At 42.9% G+C, this 19,681-nt stretch overlaps 1 protein-coding gene across 2 annotated transcripts in view; it reads right to left on the bottom strand.

Annotated features, from left to right (window-relative positions):
* Positions 1-3,648: 3,648 nt before the first annotated feature.
* The window catches only part of rbpjb (recombination signal binding protein for immunoglobulin kappa J region b), a 46,760-nt gene continuing 30,727 nt past the window's right edge, over positions 3,649-19,681 (bottom strand). For both annotated transcript variants that reach the window (XM_028998859.1, XM_028998865.1), the window contains exons 3-11: positions 13,859-13,954; positions 10,260-10,425; positions 9,873-10,047; positions 8,977-9,114; positions 8,591-8,703; positions 8,261-8,401; positions 6,008-6,163; positions 5,330-5,433; positions 3,649-4,135 (exon numbers count right to left, since the gene is read on the bottom strand). In XM_028998859.1, the coding sequence (XP_028854692.1) occupies positions 3,793-4,135; positions 5,330-5,433; positions 6,008-6,163; positions 8,261-8,401; positions 8,591-8,703; positions 8,977-9,114; positions 9,873-10,047; positions 10,260-10,425; positions 13,859-13,954 (1,432 nt within the window). In that variant the 3' untranslated portion in view covers positions 3,649-3,792. The remainder of the gene's footprint in view (positions 4,136-5,329; positions 5,434-6,007; positions 6,164-8,260; positions 8,402-8,590; positions 8,704-8,976; positions 9,115-9,872; positions 10,048-10,259; positions 10,426-13,858; positions 13,955-19,681) is intronic.

The following is a 19,681-nucleotide window of genomic DNA, read 5'->3' as shown; positions in this document are numbered from 1 at the left end:
TCTCTTTTTTTTTTTGTTTAAAGCTGCCTCTCACTCGGTCCTCTGTTTTAATAGCAGTGCACAAAAAGACATTTGGCATATTAGAGGACACACATTGATCAGAGTTCATATTTAAGGACAACAAAAGCTGCTTTTGGAAGAACAGAATGTGCATATTGGGTTAAAAACAGTTGGTAAGAAAACCATATTACAAAAGAAAAATAATGTTTATAAAATGACTTGTAACAGGCTGTAATATAAAACCCCACACGTCAAAGTGATTTGAATTGTGACCCGAGCCAGTAATTAAAAACGATAACAAAATATTGCTGACATCCATCAATCTGATCTCCTTCAGAGCGAGAGATGAAGGCAAGAAATAATAACAATAATGATTTAAAAAAAAAAAAAAAAAAAAAATCCATCCTCCCCCTGGGACTCTGTGGTCTTGTTCCATCCAGTCTCACCGAACCAGATCCACAGCGTAACCGCGACCCGACTTGTTCTACGTCCTGCGGGCCACGACAGCTAACTGGAGATCGTCCAATAACCAGACACAAAAAAAAAAAAAAAAAAAAAAACAGAAGACCGCAGAGCCGCTCGGGGAGAGGACTACAGGGCGACAAGGAAGTGGACTTCTTTTCTTTTTGTTTTCTTTTTTTTGCTCCACACTGCTGAGCCTAAAGGGGTTTTGACTTACAGCAGGGACAGTCTTGTTGACACATAGGTTTCTTTAGTGCATCGTTGGTCACGTCACATTCCCCCGATGGACACAGACGTTTTCATACCCGGGACTTCAATGCTCTGAGAAGCTCAGATTATGCATCAGTGCTGCACCTGCATTCATCTGGTGCAACTCATATGGAAGGCAAACATAAAAAAAAAAAAAAAAAAAAAAAACATACAAATTTGACCAAGTTGTCCCAAATGATCAGACAAGCGGATATATGTAAAAGCAACATAAAATTTCAGTTTGATATCAATTGTTGTACGGATCACACTTTTTAATTAAAAGTTAAAAAGAAAAGGCCCAGGCTTAGGCCCAGTTTGTCTCCTTAGAGACCCACTCCCAAGCCAGGAAGAGGCAGCTTGGGTGTAAATGCACTTAATTTAATTATTTTGGACACAAGACGGGACATTTAATATCATGAATATATATATTTACTTTTTTATAATAATTAAAAAAAAAGAAGGTCACACTGTATACTCCGATCAATGGTTAGAAAGAGGAGAAGGGCAAAAGAGGGATAAAAGAAATATCATAATTTGGGCAAAAAAAAAAAAAGTCCTTGTTTTGTTCTTCCAGACACAAAAAAGGAGTCAACATTCAAGCTATTTTACCTCAAAAGAGCCGATCACACCATTCATATTATTCGTATTGCCAGTGTACGAAAGGGTGTGAAAAGACCAGATGAATGTGGAGCAAACATGGAAATGGGAAGGGGGGGAATGAATAATAATAAATAAAATGAAAACCAAGGAAGGAAAGAAAGTAAAGAAAGTAAAAACGTGGCCTATAAATATTGCTGTTCGCTGACATCTTTGAAAATCCAAAAGCACATAAAAAGCCCTGTTTTTCACTTCTATTGTTCACTGTATACTTTCCAAAACACGCACGGCTAAAACGGTGAAGACAGAGAAATGGCTGGACAGCTAGCGCCTTCCGGACAACGGGGGACACGTTCACACCGAACTGCTTCAACAGGAGAACCACAGGACTGTTTCTAGGCTAGGGCAAGGGCCGCGCACACACACACACACACAGGTTCCGAACTAAAAGAAATCAACGATACACAACGATAGCACAGTAACCATCCAAGCTACAGTCAACGGAATCGGGAAGGATAACCGTTTGCTAAAATGCTGGAGAACTCCAGGTACGTTTCACCGGCAAGACGAACTCTTGGAAAAGGTCGTACTGCGAGTCGGCTCCAAGAACAGTGTTCCTACTCCACTTCAAAGCTAAACGAAATTGTAGCACAAACGCAGCCAGCGAGAGACACGGCACGTACATTTCGTAACCAGACGTCCCCTGGACAATCCGCTGCGCTCACGATGCATGCTGGGATTCTGTCTGCCTTTGGTATATTTCAGCCCACTCAGGTGGGACTGGAGGCCCTAGGAAGCAGGACAGCTGCTTTGTGGTATGAAGTTGTGCAGTATGTGTGTGCTACACGCTTTGCAATGCTTCTGACACTTGTATACCAAAAAAAACACCATGAAAGCCAATAGCTTTGTCCCAATTGTGTCCTCCTGGAAGGGTCCTTGATATGAATCCCAATCACAGGCCAACTTATTCCAAGATTCATTGTTCTACAATTAAGAGGCTACAAGCGTACAAAGGCCCCGCATTGGAAGTCAAAAGGCCCGGAAATGGGACAGCGCTACAGAAACACGTAGAAACTGGAGCGTCGTGTACGAACAGAAGGAAGACGAGAGCGCACGAGGACGTGGTCACACAGACAACCTTTTCAAGGGGGCGGCCGTGTCCTGGACACCCGACCGCAATAAGGCCACATCAAATGGAAGAGTCTGCCTCGGACCGCACCTAAAAAAACACGCACTTCTTAAGTCAAAGAGAACCTTTAAGGAAGCTCAACGAGTGAAAAAACGTGTTGAGGAAGACCGTGTTGAGGGAGGAATTTTTTGTATCTTTATGTAAGTGTGCATGTATAAACGTGTACGCTGCCCACCTTGTGATCTGAGGACCCAGGCTGAAAGGGCCTCTGGGCCGAACGGGAGGCGGTCGCATTAAATCCAGCAGTTGTGGAAGCTGTCCTGGCTCCTACAGATTGATATGCAGACACGTCGACGGTTTAAAGGAAATGTGGCGCACAGGATATTGCAGGCAAGGCAGAGGCGTTGCTTAAAGCTTTTTTTGTCCTTTTTTTTTTCATAAAAACTTTTTCATTTTTTTTCTTAAAAACAGGCTTTTGGAGATTCTCCCAAATGCAAAAAAAAACAAAAAAAAAATAAATCTCAGTATCAAAACCACTAAAAATGTCCAAAGACCAAGAAAATAAAAACAGCAGGCGTTTGTCAGAGCATGGGATAGCTATACAGAAGCCTAAGAGAGGATTGCGATCCCAAGTAAAATGGAAAGGAAGGAGGAAGGAGGGAGAAATGTTGAGATGGGAGCTCAGAGGAAGAATAGAAACTATTTGGTAACAAAAGTGTACTATATGTTTAATACAAAAAAAGGTATGGAGAAACTGTACCTTTACTAAAGCTTATAGAATATCCTTGGTCCATAAAAACTATGTTATTACCACCATTTTACACATGTTCTTTTTAAGGACTGCCCCCTGTTGCCAAGTAATACATCTCACCCCTTTACAAAACTCATACCAACAGGTTACGTATCAAAAAAAACAAATAAAAGAAAACTTTCTTTGAAAGAATTGTACATTGGCTGATGTATCACTGCTATGGCAACGCTTCTCACAGCCTATCACAGGCACTGATACTCTCCACCAATCGGTTGCCCCATAGGGGGCGGAGTCCACTGCCAGCACCAGACAGACGTGTCCCTTGCGAAGCCTCCAGAGGGCGCTGAACCCAAGACAACTTGTTGCCGAGGCAACTGAAGCCTATATCCTTCTTTGTTGACTCGACGGGTCCATCCATGCTCTTCCTTTGTCTTCCTTCCTTAATTAATTAACGGTTTCCCCAAATTTTAGTTTTTTTTTTTTTTTTTTAATTCAAAATCAATATGCAGCACTTGTTTCAGAAGTCAGTTTTGTAACTTAGTTTTTTTTGAGAGTTTTTTGTGTGTATGTGTGTGTATGAGTAGGTGTGGCGGTCTGCGGTATATTAAGACACCACTGCCGCCGCAGACGATGCGGATGCCGGTACCCCGCTGCTGCTGTTGGACCCATAGGGGCCCGTTTCACCGCTGTTGGCCCCAGGACCCCCCATGATGGTGCCCGATGACGAGATCAGGCTGGAGCTGCCGGCCCGGAGGATGGCGCCGGCGGCGCTGCAGTGAGGCCGTGGTCCCGGTTCTGGTGTGTAGGTGAAGGTGAGTGTAGTGGAGTAGATGATGCCGTCGTTCCGTACCAACGTCACTGGAACCTGGACCGGCTGCCGCACCCACCGCCATCCCTCCCGGAACGCCGAGATGTCGGGAACCACACACAGCATACTCTCCGCACATCTGCAGGACAGGGAATGCGGCCTCTTCATCCGACACATTTTATTTACGGACTTCATTGCCCGCCTACCAGGGTCTGGACTACAGAACGTTCCTTCCTGTCCGGTAACCGGCCATCGGCTTTTCGAGCAGTGCTTTTGCTCAGTGGCACATTGGCGGGATTTGATCATTATCCATGATAAAACCGGTAAAAAAAAAAGATCACAATTGGCTAATTTCATTGTGTAATGACGTTATTATGTGCATGTGCAGCACAGTGTTGTGACTGTGATGGCCAGAAGCGAAGTTCCCAAAAAAGCAGCTGCTTCAGTGGGGTGGAATTCAATTGGATAGACACAATAAAGACGTATAAACAGACCACGGTAATATGCAAGGAGTTTTTTTTTTCCATTATTTTACTCTAAGAATGAATACTTTACTAAATAGTTATTGTGCTAAAACCTGTGATATGTATTTATGTTTTTACAGAATATTTTAGGTAACCTGTCAAATGTTTAACAAGCATATTTTTTCCAAATTTACAGTCACATTTATCTTCTCGACCGACAGTTAGAACTATGGACACTAATGGTTAATACAAATTGTGACCAAGGGGCATGAGAGGACTGTGATTATGGCGAAATGATGTGTGTGTAATAATATTCAAGCCGCACCCCCAACCCCTTACAGTGCATTCTTTATATTGCAGTCATGTCAGAAACTGTACGTGTACAAACTGTACAGCCCAGCTGTTTTCTGTACATCCACAAGCAGCTGGTGAAGGTCTGAAAAAAGCATGCAATTTCAAACGGAAACTGCTCCTCTAGCCAAGGGCAAAGACCTATATGAACCGTGTCCATTAAGGCCACCTTCGTTTGAAAGACGACAGGCAAACCCAAGCTAGAGCCAATTAGACGCCCCGAGAGCCCCTAAAGCCGGTCACGATAAACTCACATTTATATTAGTCAAAGTCGCAGATGCACTTAAGAGTGAACGGCTATCCTAACATTTCAGTCACAGCTGTGCAATAAAGGGGCTTTATAAATACACCAGTCGGGGTTTTTATCTCGTCCTTTTCACCGCACGAGCCCGTAACCAGGCTGAGGAGCCGTTAACACCTGAGAGATGCCTTCCATAGAGACATGAAAGAGACAAGAAGCTTATAAAGAGTCGGGACGGACAGAGTGATGCGAAAGGGCACTGGAGTGGGAGTGGTACCTGTACATGGTCTCCGCCTCCACATCGCCGAACCACACCCTCAGATTAGGAGTGAAATTCTGGCCCGTCAGCTCCAGCATGGCTACATCCCCACCTCCATTTAGCTGTAAATGGGGGGAAAAAATGCATAAATGCCAGGGCTGTGGAAATGAATCTTATAATTGATGCATCACGATGCAGGTATGGATGATTCTGCATCAATACAGTGCAGAGCATAATCAATAATATCATAATGATGTTGCTTGGTTTTTCCTGGCAACGGCATAAAAATTAAGTGAAAGAGTAGTGTCGGTAGTTACCGTTCGGCCGACATGAGACTGACTATGAATGGCACACCTGTTTTTGCTGCATTTTGTAGTTGTGTTTAATTGGTGTGGCCGCTTTGATTTGCACCAATGAGAGGAAAAATGGTCTGAGTTCAACTGACCGCACAAACGGCAGAAAAATGCCTGGTTCAGACGTCCATGTAAACAAGGCTGTAACTGTCTACGTTAAGTAAGCTAGAAAAATTGATGGGATGCATCGATAATCGGATCGTGATCACACCTCTAACAAAACGCGTATATAAACGGAACATTCATACACACGTTATTACATAAGGGACTAACTTTTCTCGACGGGTTCTTAAATTCAGTTTGTGCTTGGTGAGTATTTCATTCATTTAATCGTATTTATTACCTGTAAGCTCTCCACCACAGGAACGGGCGTGACAGGGGTGTGGACCGGCCCCATGCCCTCGTAAAACGTGTATTCGGCTTTGTCTGTGCTGATGATTGTCCAGGAGGCTCCGTCGTTAATCATCTCCTTGTTTGGTTCTTTTGGGCATGGAGTGGCCTAATAAAGCAAAAACATACAAATTCACTTCTAATTACACACAATGACCCAAACAGCATATTCACTAATGTTTGCTAATGTCCTATTTGCTTTTTCAGGATGTGTGAGAACTGTCAATCACCCCTATGGGGTCTTCATATTTTAAATTATTAAAAACTGTCCGTCAATCGTTTAAAAAATTTTGTAGTTATGTAATTGCAATTAATGGTAATGCTTCTTAATAATTCATGGCTATGATGAATTCTGCCTCTGTTTCATCGGTCTAACTAGACACAGGAAGTAAACTAAATACAGCTACATTAATACTGTTAATATTTAAGAATTGCAGTGATTAACATATTCATTTTGACAGACCTTATACAGGTTTATACTTCCTGTGGTGAGCAATTTTCGATATTCGAAGTATATAGTGTCACTAAAATTGGACCAAGTGAACCTAAAACCATGTTTTATTTCAAATGCAGATGGAGCCTGAAACATGTCAGGTTTATTATAAACATCTGCAACTTTCCAGCAGAAACGGTTTTGTGGATTGTTTTTCGTAGACATTTGATAAGTCAATGATAAGTCCCAGACCTCATGACAAATGGGCAGATACAGACACAGATAGGACATAAACATGCTCATCAACTGCTTTAAAACACATCGACTCCAGGAAGCCGCAGTCGACTTTTCTACGCTTAATCCAATATGTCCCCCCTCATGTGCATCTGAGCACGGAGATAGCGCCGCTCGGTTGCTGCGGTAACGCCGGCTGACATTAACAAGGCGAACGGGTTTCTGATTGCGAAGACCACGGCTAAGCATGTTATGCAACCAGATGATTGACAGCATGGTGTTTATCTGGCATCGAAAAGCCATTTGGTTTCTTATTCCGGACAAGTCATCATGACCATCAATCAACGGCGCTAAAGCAAAGCAGCCGCTCTGAAAGCGCAGAGCCGCGTTTCCCCCCGAGTGTTTCTGCATTATACGAACCAATTTGAATCCAACAAAGACACAGAAACTCCCATAATTCAGAGTGCCGCTCATGAGGACCAACACTGAATGAGGACTGCGGGATTGAGTTTGTAGCATCAGATGCAGACATGGATGAAAAAAATTACTTTCAAATAATGCAATTTATGAACACTAGGTGGCACAATTGATTCATAATTCAGCCACGACACTGATCAGAGAACACTGTTGGCCTATAGCTAGCTGACAACACCTGGTAGAAAGTGCTATTATTTGCTCAATGCGATTACAGTCACTTCTTTGTTGCCTCATTCTCCACACCTACTATTATTGAGATTGAAACAAAATGTATCCAAGATTTCCAACCAATCAGAGTTCAGCAGCTTTAGGCCAGCCTGTGCTATTTACGTTTGTTTGGCACATCGCTACATGGTAAATTTGCAACATACAGTGTTAGAGACCCTGGTTCACTACCATTGCGTCCCTTAGAAAGACACTTATCCCTCAGTGTCTCCAGGGGGACTACTTATTGTAAACCACACAGTGAAATTTGTCCTCTGCATTTATCCCATCACCCTTGGTGAGCAGTGGGCAGCCATGACAGGCGCCCGGGGAGCAGTGTGTGGGGACGGTGCTTTGCTCAGTGGCACCTCAGTGTCACCTTGGCGGATCGGGATTCGAACCGGCAACCTTCTGATTACGGGGCCGCTTCATTAACCGCTAGGCCACCACTGTTGTGGATAGGGGCGCATGATAAATGCTGCTTCTAGCAATGTATCGTGAGACTGTCTGTACAGATTCTAATCGAACCTGGAATCAAAGTTATACTCAACCCTGTGTGTTTTAAGTAATTTAAACCCACTTATATTCCACATTTAATAATGTAAGAAAAACTATGGGTTTTAAAATGTTTATTGTACTTTGTTGGTCTTCCTACCGTTACAAATACATTTCAAAGACAACTGACCTCCAATGCAATTCAATGCAAGTTTTACTGAACAAACAATATTGCAATATCACTGTCATTATAGGCTATGCATCAATGTAGTAAGTGCATCATGGGATTCACTGTGATTCAGACCGCAATGTATAATATTGTTTGTACCCATATACTGCGTACTCATTAAGAGGAGAGCTCACTTGGAACTGGATGATCCTCTCTTGAGAAAGGCACAGGTACATGCGTTCCGTATCCTTCAGGTAGAAGGCACACTTATGGAGCTGAGACACGGGGTCGTCCGCATCCAACAGGGCTGTCTGCTTGTCCACCTTGCGAATGATCTGTGAGAACAAAGGGAAGAGGAGGAAAATATGACTAAGAGTCTTATGAGCGACTAATCTTTTAATGGCGTCAGAAGATTCAATTAAACAAAAAAAATTATACAATTTTTTTCTTCAAGTAACATTTAGTGAGATGCCTGCTGTGTAAATCATGATTACATAAGCAGGAGCGGGAGAAAAGTACTGTACCAATCGTGGCAGGGCCATCCCTGTGACCGAACAGACGAGTTTGACTGTCTGGCCGTAGTGGATGTAACCGTCCCGCACTGTGAACTCTTCCCCCTCCGACTCCTCATCGTCCACTGTAGACATACAATAATAGACGGCCGCACACACACAGAGTTCAGAGTTGAGTGTCTATATTTCAGACAGAGTTAGTCATACTATAATCTGCTATGTGTATGCACGTGTGTATTTATTCTTACACAAGAGAACATTTGAATTTTTCTAAAAACACAGAGTCATTATAGAGTAATTATTAAGAGTCCCCAGTAAGCATTAGAGGGGAAACTTCTGTGTGTGTGTGTGTGTGTGTGTGTGTGTGCGCGCAGAGAGAGAGAGTGAATGTGTCTTACAAAGGTGGATGTAAAAGGCTCCCCACTGCTGAGAGCTGGCGTGAAAGTTGCCTCCCTCCACGTGCAGGTAACGTGTGCTGACCGTCTGAGACCTCAGCCTGTTAAACAGTGCCACCTTAGTGCCTGATGCTATACACACTGCACAGAGAGAGAGAGAGAGAGAGAGAGAGAGAGAGAGAGAGAGAGAGATAAAGAAAGAGTTTGTCAATCAGTGAGGTTGAAACTGAGAAAAACTGAAAACCATGGGCAACACCCTCTGATGGAGAAATGTAATAATCATCATACACTCCACTAAAGAACTAGCCATCATCTGTACATACATACCATCAAAGGTTTGAATGCACCTGCTCTGTGGTGGTTAGGAGGCCAATTTGAAGATGGAGCCAATTTGAAGAATCCAATGTAAGAAGCACATTTAGAATTTTTGTAGCAGGAGAAAGTCGATCAGAGTCGCCTCTTTTTACCTTTATGGCTGCTTTGTTCACTATTGCTATCATCAAAAGCTGCTTCATGAGATGCTCATTAACATAAGTGAGTGATAAGAAAGTGTTCAGTATATATGCAGCCATTACAGCAAAAGCTCCTTGATTTGTAATAAAAATTTCCTATTCTATTCTTCTTTTATTACATATACATTTCATAGTCCTGTGTCTTCAGTTTTGTTCTATAATGTAAAACAATGCAAGACCCATAAATGAGTAGGTGTGTCCAAACTTTTAACTGGTAGCGTACATGAAATACATTTTCAAAAAGTAATGAGAATTAAAACAAGTTTTTAAATTTAAATGTACTTCTACATTTTAATGGCCTCTCAACAATCATTTCCTATCAGCATATATCAAACCAATCTATGGTTAGAATTTTTTTCATTTAAATGAAACGGGCATGGCACTCACGGTCTGCGTTTTTGAGCGACTGTTTCTTTTTGGAGGGTTTGGAAATGACTTTGATCCTCTTGCTGAGGAAGACGCCGATGTCAGTGCTGTTGCCGTAGAACATCTTCACCGACAGCATGAAGTGCTTTCTCTTGTCCGAGTCGGATATGTACAGGGTTTTGGCCGTGCAATAGTTCTGCAAAAGAAAAAAAAAAGATGATATGTATGAATTAATGAATAAATTGGACACTATGGATTTTATTTATAACCTAGATTGAGCTGGGGGCTACCTGCTGGCTGAGAAGTTTTCTCTAGAATCTAGACTTATTGGCTTGGGCACTAAATATAAATACAAACACGTGTTTGCGTGTGCGGGCGCGTGCGTGTGTGTGTGTGTGTTTGCTGTACCTTCCCCTCCAGGTTGAGCTGCTGCATCTCCTGTTCGCTGTTGCCAATGCCGATGAAGGCACATGGTTGAGACTCCGGCTCCGAGCAGCCATCCCTCTCCATCAGCTCCTTCTTTTTCTTCCAGCCGCTCCCCATTAGATACACACACGGAGGGGGACAGAAAAACCTGCACACACATAATAAAGCTTGGTTAAAACAAAGAGGACACAAAGTGGACACATACACACAACCAACAGATCAGCAGAGTTACAGCACACACACACACACACACACAATGCAAACAACTCACTGATGCTAAAGTCCCAAAGGCCCATGTTTTGCTGCGTTTATGTTTTCACCACTAGGGGGCAGGGCAGTATTAGATATATCTACTAAAGCTAACAAAACGCAACAATGGGGAAACCCTTCAAACACACCCCAAAAATGTCAAAAACAATCAAAATTAATACAAGCTGTCCACCACAATAAGTCTAAACCAATCAGCTCCCCCAACCCTGGCTGAAGGGCCTGTCAGAAGAATTATTTTGTGTTTAGACAAACGAAAAAACAGTGGTTCTCAGAATACGTTTTACTTCCAATAGACAGTTATATCTACACCAATCAGCCACAACATTAAAATCACATGCCCAATGTTACGAGAACCTCATGCCACCAAACCCGCTTTGACCCTGCTGGTGTGCTCTGTGCGTCCTGGTGTGAAAATCTGCCTTGGTTTCAGCAACTTATGAATGATTTTTTTTATGAAGCAGGATGAAATTGACACCCCATTCCTGTTTAATAGTCTACACGTCCTGAAAAAGAATCCTGACATGAGGGAAAAGACCCAGGCATCTCTGGGCAGTGGTGGCCTAGCGGTTATGGAAGCGGCCCCGTAATCAGAAGGTTGCCGGTTCGAATCCCGATCCACCAAGTTGCCACTGAGGTGCCACTGAGCAAAAGCACCGTCCCCACACACTGCTCCCCGGGCGCCTGTCATGGCCGCCCACTGCTCACTCAGGGTGATGGGTTAAATGCAGAGGACAAATTTCACTGTGTGCACCGTGTGCTGTGCTGCTGTGTATCACATGTGACAATCACTTCACTTTACTTTACTTTACTGATCGGCCCAGTAGGAACTGCGGAACTGATAGGTTTTTCCCCCAAACAACTACAGAAACGAAATCATGATGCGATTGATTATGATCACTAGACTGAAAAAAAACCTGGGTGACCCACCCTCAACCTTAACAAAGGCATAGACGAGTTGTTTTCAGTATGCGGACAGAGCGGGGCAGAGGAGTGCAGGTGGCCTTGCGGGTAAGGAAGCGGACCCGTAATCAGAAGGTTGTCAAGGTGCCATTGAGCAAGGTAGCATCCCCACACACTGCTCCCCAAGGGTTAAAAGCAGAGGACACGTTTTGTTGAGTCACCGTGTGCTGTGCTGCAGTGTTTCACAATGACAATCACTTCACTTTCATATTGGAAAAAAAAAAAAAAAAAGGGAAGAAAAAGAAAGAAAAAAAAAATCCCACTGAGGTCCCCTTGAGCAAGGTACCGTCCCCACACACTGCTCTCCGGGCGCCTGTCACGGCTGCCCACTGCTCACCAGGCGATCGGTTGTGTTGTTGTGTTTCACAACGACAAACACTTGACTTTCAAGTTGGTTAGCATGTTGTGGATGGGGCGGGTGGGCGTGGTCTGCTGGGTTGAGAGTCTACTTTCACATCCTTAAAGCAGACAAGACAGACACTCACACACACAAGTTTACTGCCCTGTGACCCTTCTTCTGAAAGAGAACTGATCTTAAAGAGAATTTAAACCATTGCAGTGGAACAGCTTGGCAGAGCTTGTGTATAACAGTTGGACATTGTGTATGAACGTGTGTATGTGTGTATCGTACGCCAGAGGACAATACAGCGTCTCAGTGTATGAACGAGCGAGGGTGTGTACGCGTGCCCGTATGTGTGTGTGGCCGGGCCTTTGTGCCAGTCTGGGCACACATTTCATGCTGGACTATTTCTAGACCGAGTGAAAGTTTGGCTCTTTGCGCAGAGACGTCTGTACAACGTCCCTCTCACCTCCAAACCCCGAAAACTGTAAAGTTTGGGAGGAAGCGCTGCTCTGCACCCCCGCCCGACACACACACCCTCAAACATCCCACAGTGCACTGCTGTCGAGCGCCCTTCCAAGGCGGACTTCATTCGACCTTAATCCCCCTAAATAAAAAAAAGGACTGTCTAAAGTGGCCAGAGATGTGAGGTTTCTGTGTGTGTTTTGGCTGCGAGACGGAGATTGACAGGCCGATAAAGATGAGGTGATCAGTGCTGACGCCTCCCCTCCGCTTAGCGGCTCTGAGCCAGCCGCCGTGTTCCCAGGGCAACACGCCGCCACTCTCTCTCTTCATCTCGCCGTCCTCGCCGCCGCAGATTTCACCATCTATACACTACGGGCCAGTCTCTGGGGGCAAACCTGAACAAATACGCGGGCCGCTGTTCTTTCTACATCTTATTACCGGAAAATAACGAAACTCGCCTCCAAATCCCGCAGAGTGAATATCGGCGCACTGAAACACACGCCTGACACGTCTTTTCAACAACCAACAGTTTGAGGCCTGTAGCGTTCATGTCACACCGAAAACCTGTTAACATTTGTTTACTATATTTTTAACCTTTTCTTGTGTGTGTGTGTGTGTGTGTGTGTGTGTGTGTGTGTGTATACCCTTTGAAAGGCTGGGGGTGGAGCCAAATCTCCCTTGTGTAGCTGACCAGGTCTGATCGATTAATCGAATTTGAACCAAATCCCTGATTTGAGGATCGCAGTGACTGACATTTTGCACCCCAAGACTGTATTGATGCTGTTCAGTATATAGCAGTTCATATTTCAATGTACGATTATGCTACAAGTTTTTAAAAACACACAATGTATAGTCAATACAGATCAGACCAAAAATTGCAAATCAAATCACAATTGTATATTTTCTTAAAATCGTTCAGACGTAAACCTGTCTAAACAGTAAACGTAAATGCTGATGGGTGTTTTTCAGACATCCAGTGGGCATTCTGTAAAAGTTTTTGACATGGCCCTGGATTAACCCAGTGCCATAACTGCTTGAGGGTACGCTGCAATTGTTGCATGTGTGGTTTAGGAGCAAGAGGCACGTATGACGCCCCATTGCGTAATCTGTCAATGCGTCACTTCTAATTAATTTCCACAAATGATTGGGACCTGATTCCAATCTGGATTTTCTTTTTTTAATCAATGCAGTTCTTTTCTGTTAAAAATTGTCATCCAGTGAAAAATTCAGAATTGGTCTGACTGTGTAAATGCAGGCAAAGTGTCCTTCCTGGCATGGACTATTCGGTTCCATAGACTGAATATATTACGTGCGTGTGTGTGTGTGTGTGTGTGTGTGTGTGTGTGTATATATCATATATATACACATACACGCACACACTGTATATATTGCAATTTTAAATGACTGTTCTTGAAAGGGTAATGTGTCAATAGCAAAGGGACATATTTCAAAGTAGCCGTGAACGTAGACAATTCATTGTGCAAATCTGCAATCAAAGAAAAATGTGATGCGCTGAAACGCTGTGCCGCTCGGAACGAGACAGTACCTTTTTTCATTGCCGTAGGACTTCTGGGCCACCTTCGCGTGCAGGATGAGGACAGTCTGGTCCCCTCGCTCCTTCAGGTAATTCCGCATCGCTTCTCTGCGGAGAGAGAGAAAAGCATGAAGTCATCTCTGTCGGGCGGGCGGGGGGGGTTCAAATTAAATACAATCTGTTGGGGGGTGGTTAGAAAATCTTGTGGAGAGCTCCTCTCCAAACAGAGGCCCGAGGCTGATTAGCCAATTCTCTGGTGTGCGAAAGTATGCGTTGCTCGCCGAGAGCACACATCATTCCGGCCAAAAACCTCAAAAGTTCCATCTGGTGGTGGGGGGGCTGCATTTCATTTCTTTTTTTCTCTCTTACTCCCCATTGTGTGTGTGTGTGTGTGTGTGTGTGTGAGTGAGAGAGAGAGAGAGAGAGAGAGAGAGAAAGAGAGAGTGGTTGTGTTAAACGCAGCGAAGGGACAGCAGCAAATAACATGGGGTGCTGTTGAGGACAGACAGAAAAGGAGAGGGGAGAGAAAAAGAAGTGAAAGGAAGGAGGGGGGGGACCCCTCTCTTAGCTCACTTCCCAGGAATTCCAATTTCGTGTGAAATTTTGCGAGTTCAGTGTTCCAATTAACTGCAGTTAATAAAGGGAAAATGTCGCTGTAAAAAATTCGCTGTCTTCACTTGCGCTCAAGTCAGCCGCATTTCAGGCTGTTTCGACTGCACACACCAGTACATTCTGAGCACTCCGTGAACGTCTGCACACACACACACACACACACACACACACAGTCCCAGTCTGCTTCACTCTGCCATGCAAACGTCCAGCACATGCACAAGTTAGCCCTTTGTTATGGAGAGCCAGAGGGTCCCCTGAAGAAGGAGGGGAAGAGAGACTTAGCGAAAGAACACACACACACACACACACACACACACACACACACACACAGTATCATGAGGAGTAAAAAAAAAACGGTGGAATGGTGGTGGGGGTGGGAATGGGAAGGGGGTAAAGGGTGAAGGTAGAATCAGGTTAAGAAGGGCATTGGAAAAAAGACCAAATCGATGGGAATGGTCTGTGGTCCATAGCTGCTGTGGAAAGTTGACAAGCGCACTGAATTATGTCAAAAATGTACTTCGCTAGTCAATCATTGGTTGACAAGAGGAAAAATTATCTACTATATAAAATGGTCAATAGGTACTACTATACACCAACAACAAGTAATAAAATGGGAATTAGTGAAGATGAATTGTGTTGGAAATGCAAAGAAGCAGAAGGCACCCTATTGCATGCTTTGTGGAAATGTCCATTGTTGGTTTTTTTTGAAGACATCGAGTGCTGTTTAAATAATCAAGATTGTGTTTACTTGGGAACAGGGGTGAAGAGCCACAGTTAGATAAAGTCCTTGTGACCCTTGCCCGTTTTATTCTGACATTAGAAAGAACCTAATACTCCAGCTGTGGGGAAATGTGGGACGAGAGAATGACTGAAAATGCAGCATGTGACAAAATGCTGGTTAAACAGCAAAACACAGACAGGTTTAAGGAAGCCTTTTAAAAACCTTTTTTAAGGCCACTTTCACTAGTTTAAGACCTTGCATCGGGGTCATCAACTACATTTGTCCAAGGGCCAGAGATTTTCCTCAGTATATTATTAATATATATTAATACATTATTATTTGATATATTCCAAATTCCTATAAACTTTTTAGCTTTTGTCAGTTTTATCAGGCTCATATTACCTGTACTGTTGCAAGCCACTCTGGGGCAACTGCAATATTTTTGGTTTGTTATTTCGGGCAGTTTTTGATTCAGGTAACATGGACTGTTGCCAAAAAAATGTGCAGTTCAGGGTCTGAGCCTAAACTTTCCATGCTCGGGAAGTGAGCAACAACACACTTGTTGGCCCCTGGGCCCAGATATATAAAATGCCTGATATACAAAATAATGAAAGTCAAGCAAGGTCAACGTTTTAAAGTAGACCCTTAAATGGCCAATTCTGGTGAATTTTGTGCAAACAAAATATCCACATTGAGGCATTAAATGAACAAACCCAGTATAAGCCTGTATTTTCCGTAGCATCTTTTGTCAGAGCACCAGAGTTCTACTGCTTGTATAGCATAATGAGACATACTGAGATACTACAGCCATAACAAGAAAGTTCAGTAGGTGCCAATTATAGTACTCCAAAGTAAACTAAGAATTGATTAGTAGCCAGGGACTTAAGGACACTAAGGACATTTAAAACAATTTGCTATTAAATAACTAAACAAATGTAAATACAAAAGAGAAAACTGAAAAATAGTGTACTTTAGCTTCTCATACAGACATTTTTAAATCTCTGGCAAGATGCTGTGTATAACAAGATAGCTCACATTTAATATTGCAATAGTAAGAAGTGCTATTGTTGGGTTTGAATATATTTGATATAGGCCATCCAATTAAGGTAATGTTTTTAGTTATAATCTGATAAAGAATATGTTATTATTTAACATTTAATTAAAACCATCACCAAAACATAAAAGATAGGTATACTACAGGTATTATATAGACCGGAAGTTTGTGATTGCTGACTGGCAATGTTGCCAGACATCCAATAATTATTGTGTTTGTACAATCATTCCAAATTGTCCAAAACGACAATTTTACCCCTTAAGTTATTTCCTTAGCAGGACAAGGTATAGACAAGGTCTCAGTTTTCATCTGACATACTTATGCGCAGTTCTCTCTTATTCCTTTACGGCCAAACAATGTACGATTTAACACATGGTGATGCAAAAACTAAACAAAGCCTTGACTTGCATCGGTGAGATGCAGTTACGAAAGAAAGATTATGCATATACAACATCGCCATCAAGCTTACAGAAAGTTTTACTGGGTGGTTAAAGCCTGTAACTAGCACTAACACTAACGCTTTACAATCTATAACATTCACAGTCTATGATAATATGTGTTACTGAAGCAGATTTTCTGAGCAACTTCAGAACGGAAATTGCGTGTGTACAATCATTTTTCTCAAAATACAGTAATATTAAGCAGCTGGTACGATACAAAATTTAGCTCGACCCTGACTAAAACCAGTGATACAAAGTGAGCTTGAACCTGCCCAGATTTACATGGTCTAACGTGAGGTGTGTGTTGCATTGCTAGTCCTGTATCTCTCAGATATATAGTCAGATCACTCATTCATGTGCTTAGTAAACCCGGAAGTGCACAGTGGGTAGTGACTGGCAGACTACTGACAGATTGAAGGCTTGTTTTATTTGTTTGTAGTATTCTGTATTTTTAAGACCTTTAAACTCTAGGATAAACTAGTCTTAAAGAAATGTAAGGCCTTACAATTTGGAAAATCCAATCTTAGACTTTTTGCGGATCCGAGGAAACCCTGAACAAAACAAAGGGACTGTTTTTATCTTAATGTATCTACAACATGACAACACAAATTAGAGTCTGGAACATGAGTCTTGCATGTGCAATGGTTTATTTATAAAATTTTATTCTCCTTTTTTATTATTTTACTTTGTGTGGCTATGTTTGTTCGTTAAATATTTAAATAGTTCAATTAGGGAATAGTTCAATTAGGGAAAAAAACATTAATGGCAAGTCAGATGCAACTGATTTTGCAAAAAACAATAATAATTAAGAGAAAGTTGTTTACATGATAGCATTGCAATCGTGGACATACACACAGACAGGTGCACTGTGAGGTTTATGTAAGTCACAATCAAAATGAGTCAACCCTCTTCCCCATGCATTTCCTTAAATCCTTAGGAAAAATCCAAATCTCCGGCCAATGCCAGGAATTTCGTGTCCCTGCATTAAAGTGAGTATCATGTTATCGTTTGGCAAATGAGTGGAAAGCACAGGATGCTCAGGAAATACGGGAGCTGACGGCCCACAACTTAGCCCAACTGGTACTGTAGCAGAAAAAAAAAAAAACAACAATTACACTGATACAGTATTCACGTTCTCCTCAGTCTTATCTACGGTGCTTCATTCCTACATGCAAGTGCCAAATGTGAGCTGATTAAAATCCGGAAGACGAAAGCAGCCTCCGCACAGCACGATGTCACTCTCAAGTAACCCCAGTTGTCTGATATGGCTGGTACTGCCAGTGACCTGCCTCAGGTTCTGTCTGTGTGTGTGTGTGTGTTACATCAGCATTAAGGGCCGGTGTTTTCAACTGCGACTTGCCCACAAACTCAAAAGCCCAGTACAAACGTGACCCCGTTTTGCAGCCAGCCATGTTCTTAGACAAGGAAGATGAAGCCACGTTGCATAGATTCTGATGACAAAAGTTGGTACGGAATTAAAAAAAAAAAAATTGTGCACAATAAAAAAAAAAAAAAAAAAAAAAATTCAGACCCTGGCTACCGTGGCAAAGTCCAGCTTCCCACTCTAAAACGTTCTGAAGAAGGCGCTCAGAGGATCTCGGATGTGAAGGGTGAACCGCACCACCCCTCTGGCTATCGCCACAAAGGTTACGGAGCGAGCTCGTGATGTTTAGAAGGGAGGGGGGGAAATGACCAGGGAAAGGATCTGAAAATGTGGTAACCAAAATACACACACACACACACACACACACACACACACACACACAAAAAAAAAAGGTTACATGCGAGTGTGAACCTTGTGATGAAGGAGAAGTGAGACAATGGTTCAGTTGCAAGCCGTACAAGTCTGCACACACACACACACACACACACACACACACACACACACACACACACAAAAATGGATTCACGATGGAGAAAAAGATGCTGAATTATCTGATGTGACACAGGAAACAACAGATGAACGCTTCTACTTCCAAGCACTGCGGCTGAAGGCCTTCGTGAATTTCTCACTCATTCATGAAACTGTGAAAACGTGACTGGTACCACCAGGGAAGATGGGTGCAAATTAATTACATTTATAGCACTGCTCAAATGTAATTCAGACAAAGAAACCGTGAAACACAGCCAGTCACGAAAGTAAGCCGCATTTAAAGAACATACTAAATCACCAATAGGAATGCAAAGAGCATCAAGATGAATTTAACAGTTGACGTTTAGATGTTCAACAAATCAGATGTTTATGAAACTGGGATAGCTAGATAATAAATTATCAAGGCCAATGAATTACCAAGGAAAATCGTATAAAACTGCTGTAGCCTGTCCACGGCCAGTTAGTCTTTCCCATTTAACTTTCTTATCGTGTGTTTGTGTTCCCACAAACGGCAGGTAAACGTACAGTGGACGTCGTTCTCATGAGGAAACCCAGCGTGGTTTCAGTTTCCTTCAGACCTGCACGTTGTGGTTCGTATCCCACCGCTGCGTGCGCCTGTTTGGTTTTTAATGCCCGAAACGTTACACAACGCAACCAAAAACATGCGTTAACAGTCGATAACGCCAGCCCTAGCGCGGGCCGAGAGGATCCGTTTCTAGCTACTCTAACTAAACCTGCAATGCGCTGACCGTGCAGATACCCACTCACACGCGGTGGTCTATACTGCTCGGTTACATGTGGCCGAGAATGCGTGGACTCTTGTTATACTCCATCAGTTCAATTCGCACATTGTTTCAGATATCATAGCAGATTATACATAATCTCATAGACTTAGTTTTAACACGTTCTAATTTGGGTTTTGGACCTAGGCAAGTAGCACCCTACATCACCATCATGAAGCATGTGTTGCTATTATCTACCAACAATTAGAATTAGAACACAAGTTCTTAATGACTAAAAATTTCCCCGAAGTGTGTGAGTAGTGAGGGGAGGGGGGAGCTGTTGTCTGATATGGCTGTTTGCACACCTGCTGTCAGGGTCTCCCAACTCACTGACACATCTGAGGCGGGTCAAT

The sequence above is a fragment of the Denticeps clupeoides genome, chromosome 1 (genome assembly GCF_900700375.1).
Source record: "Denticeps clupeoides chromosome 1, fDenClu1.1, whole genome shotgun sequence".
Taxonomy (NCBI): Eukaryota; Metazoa; Chordata; class Actinopteri; order Clupeiformes; family Denticipitidae; genus Denticeps; species Denticeps clupeoides.
Note: the sequence above shows the minus strand (reverse complement) of the source record. Positions and strands in the feature narration are given on the sequence as shown.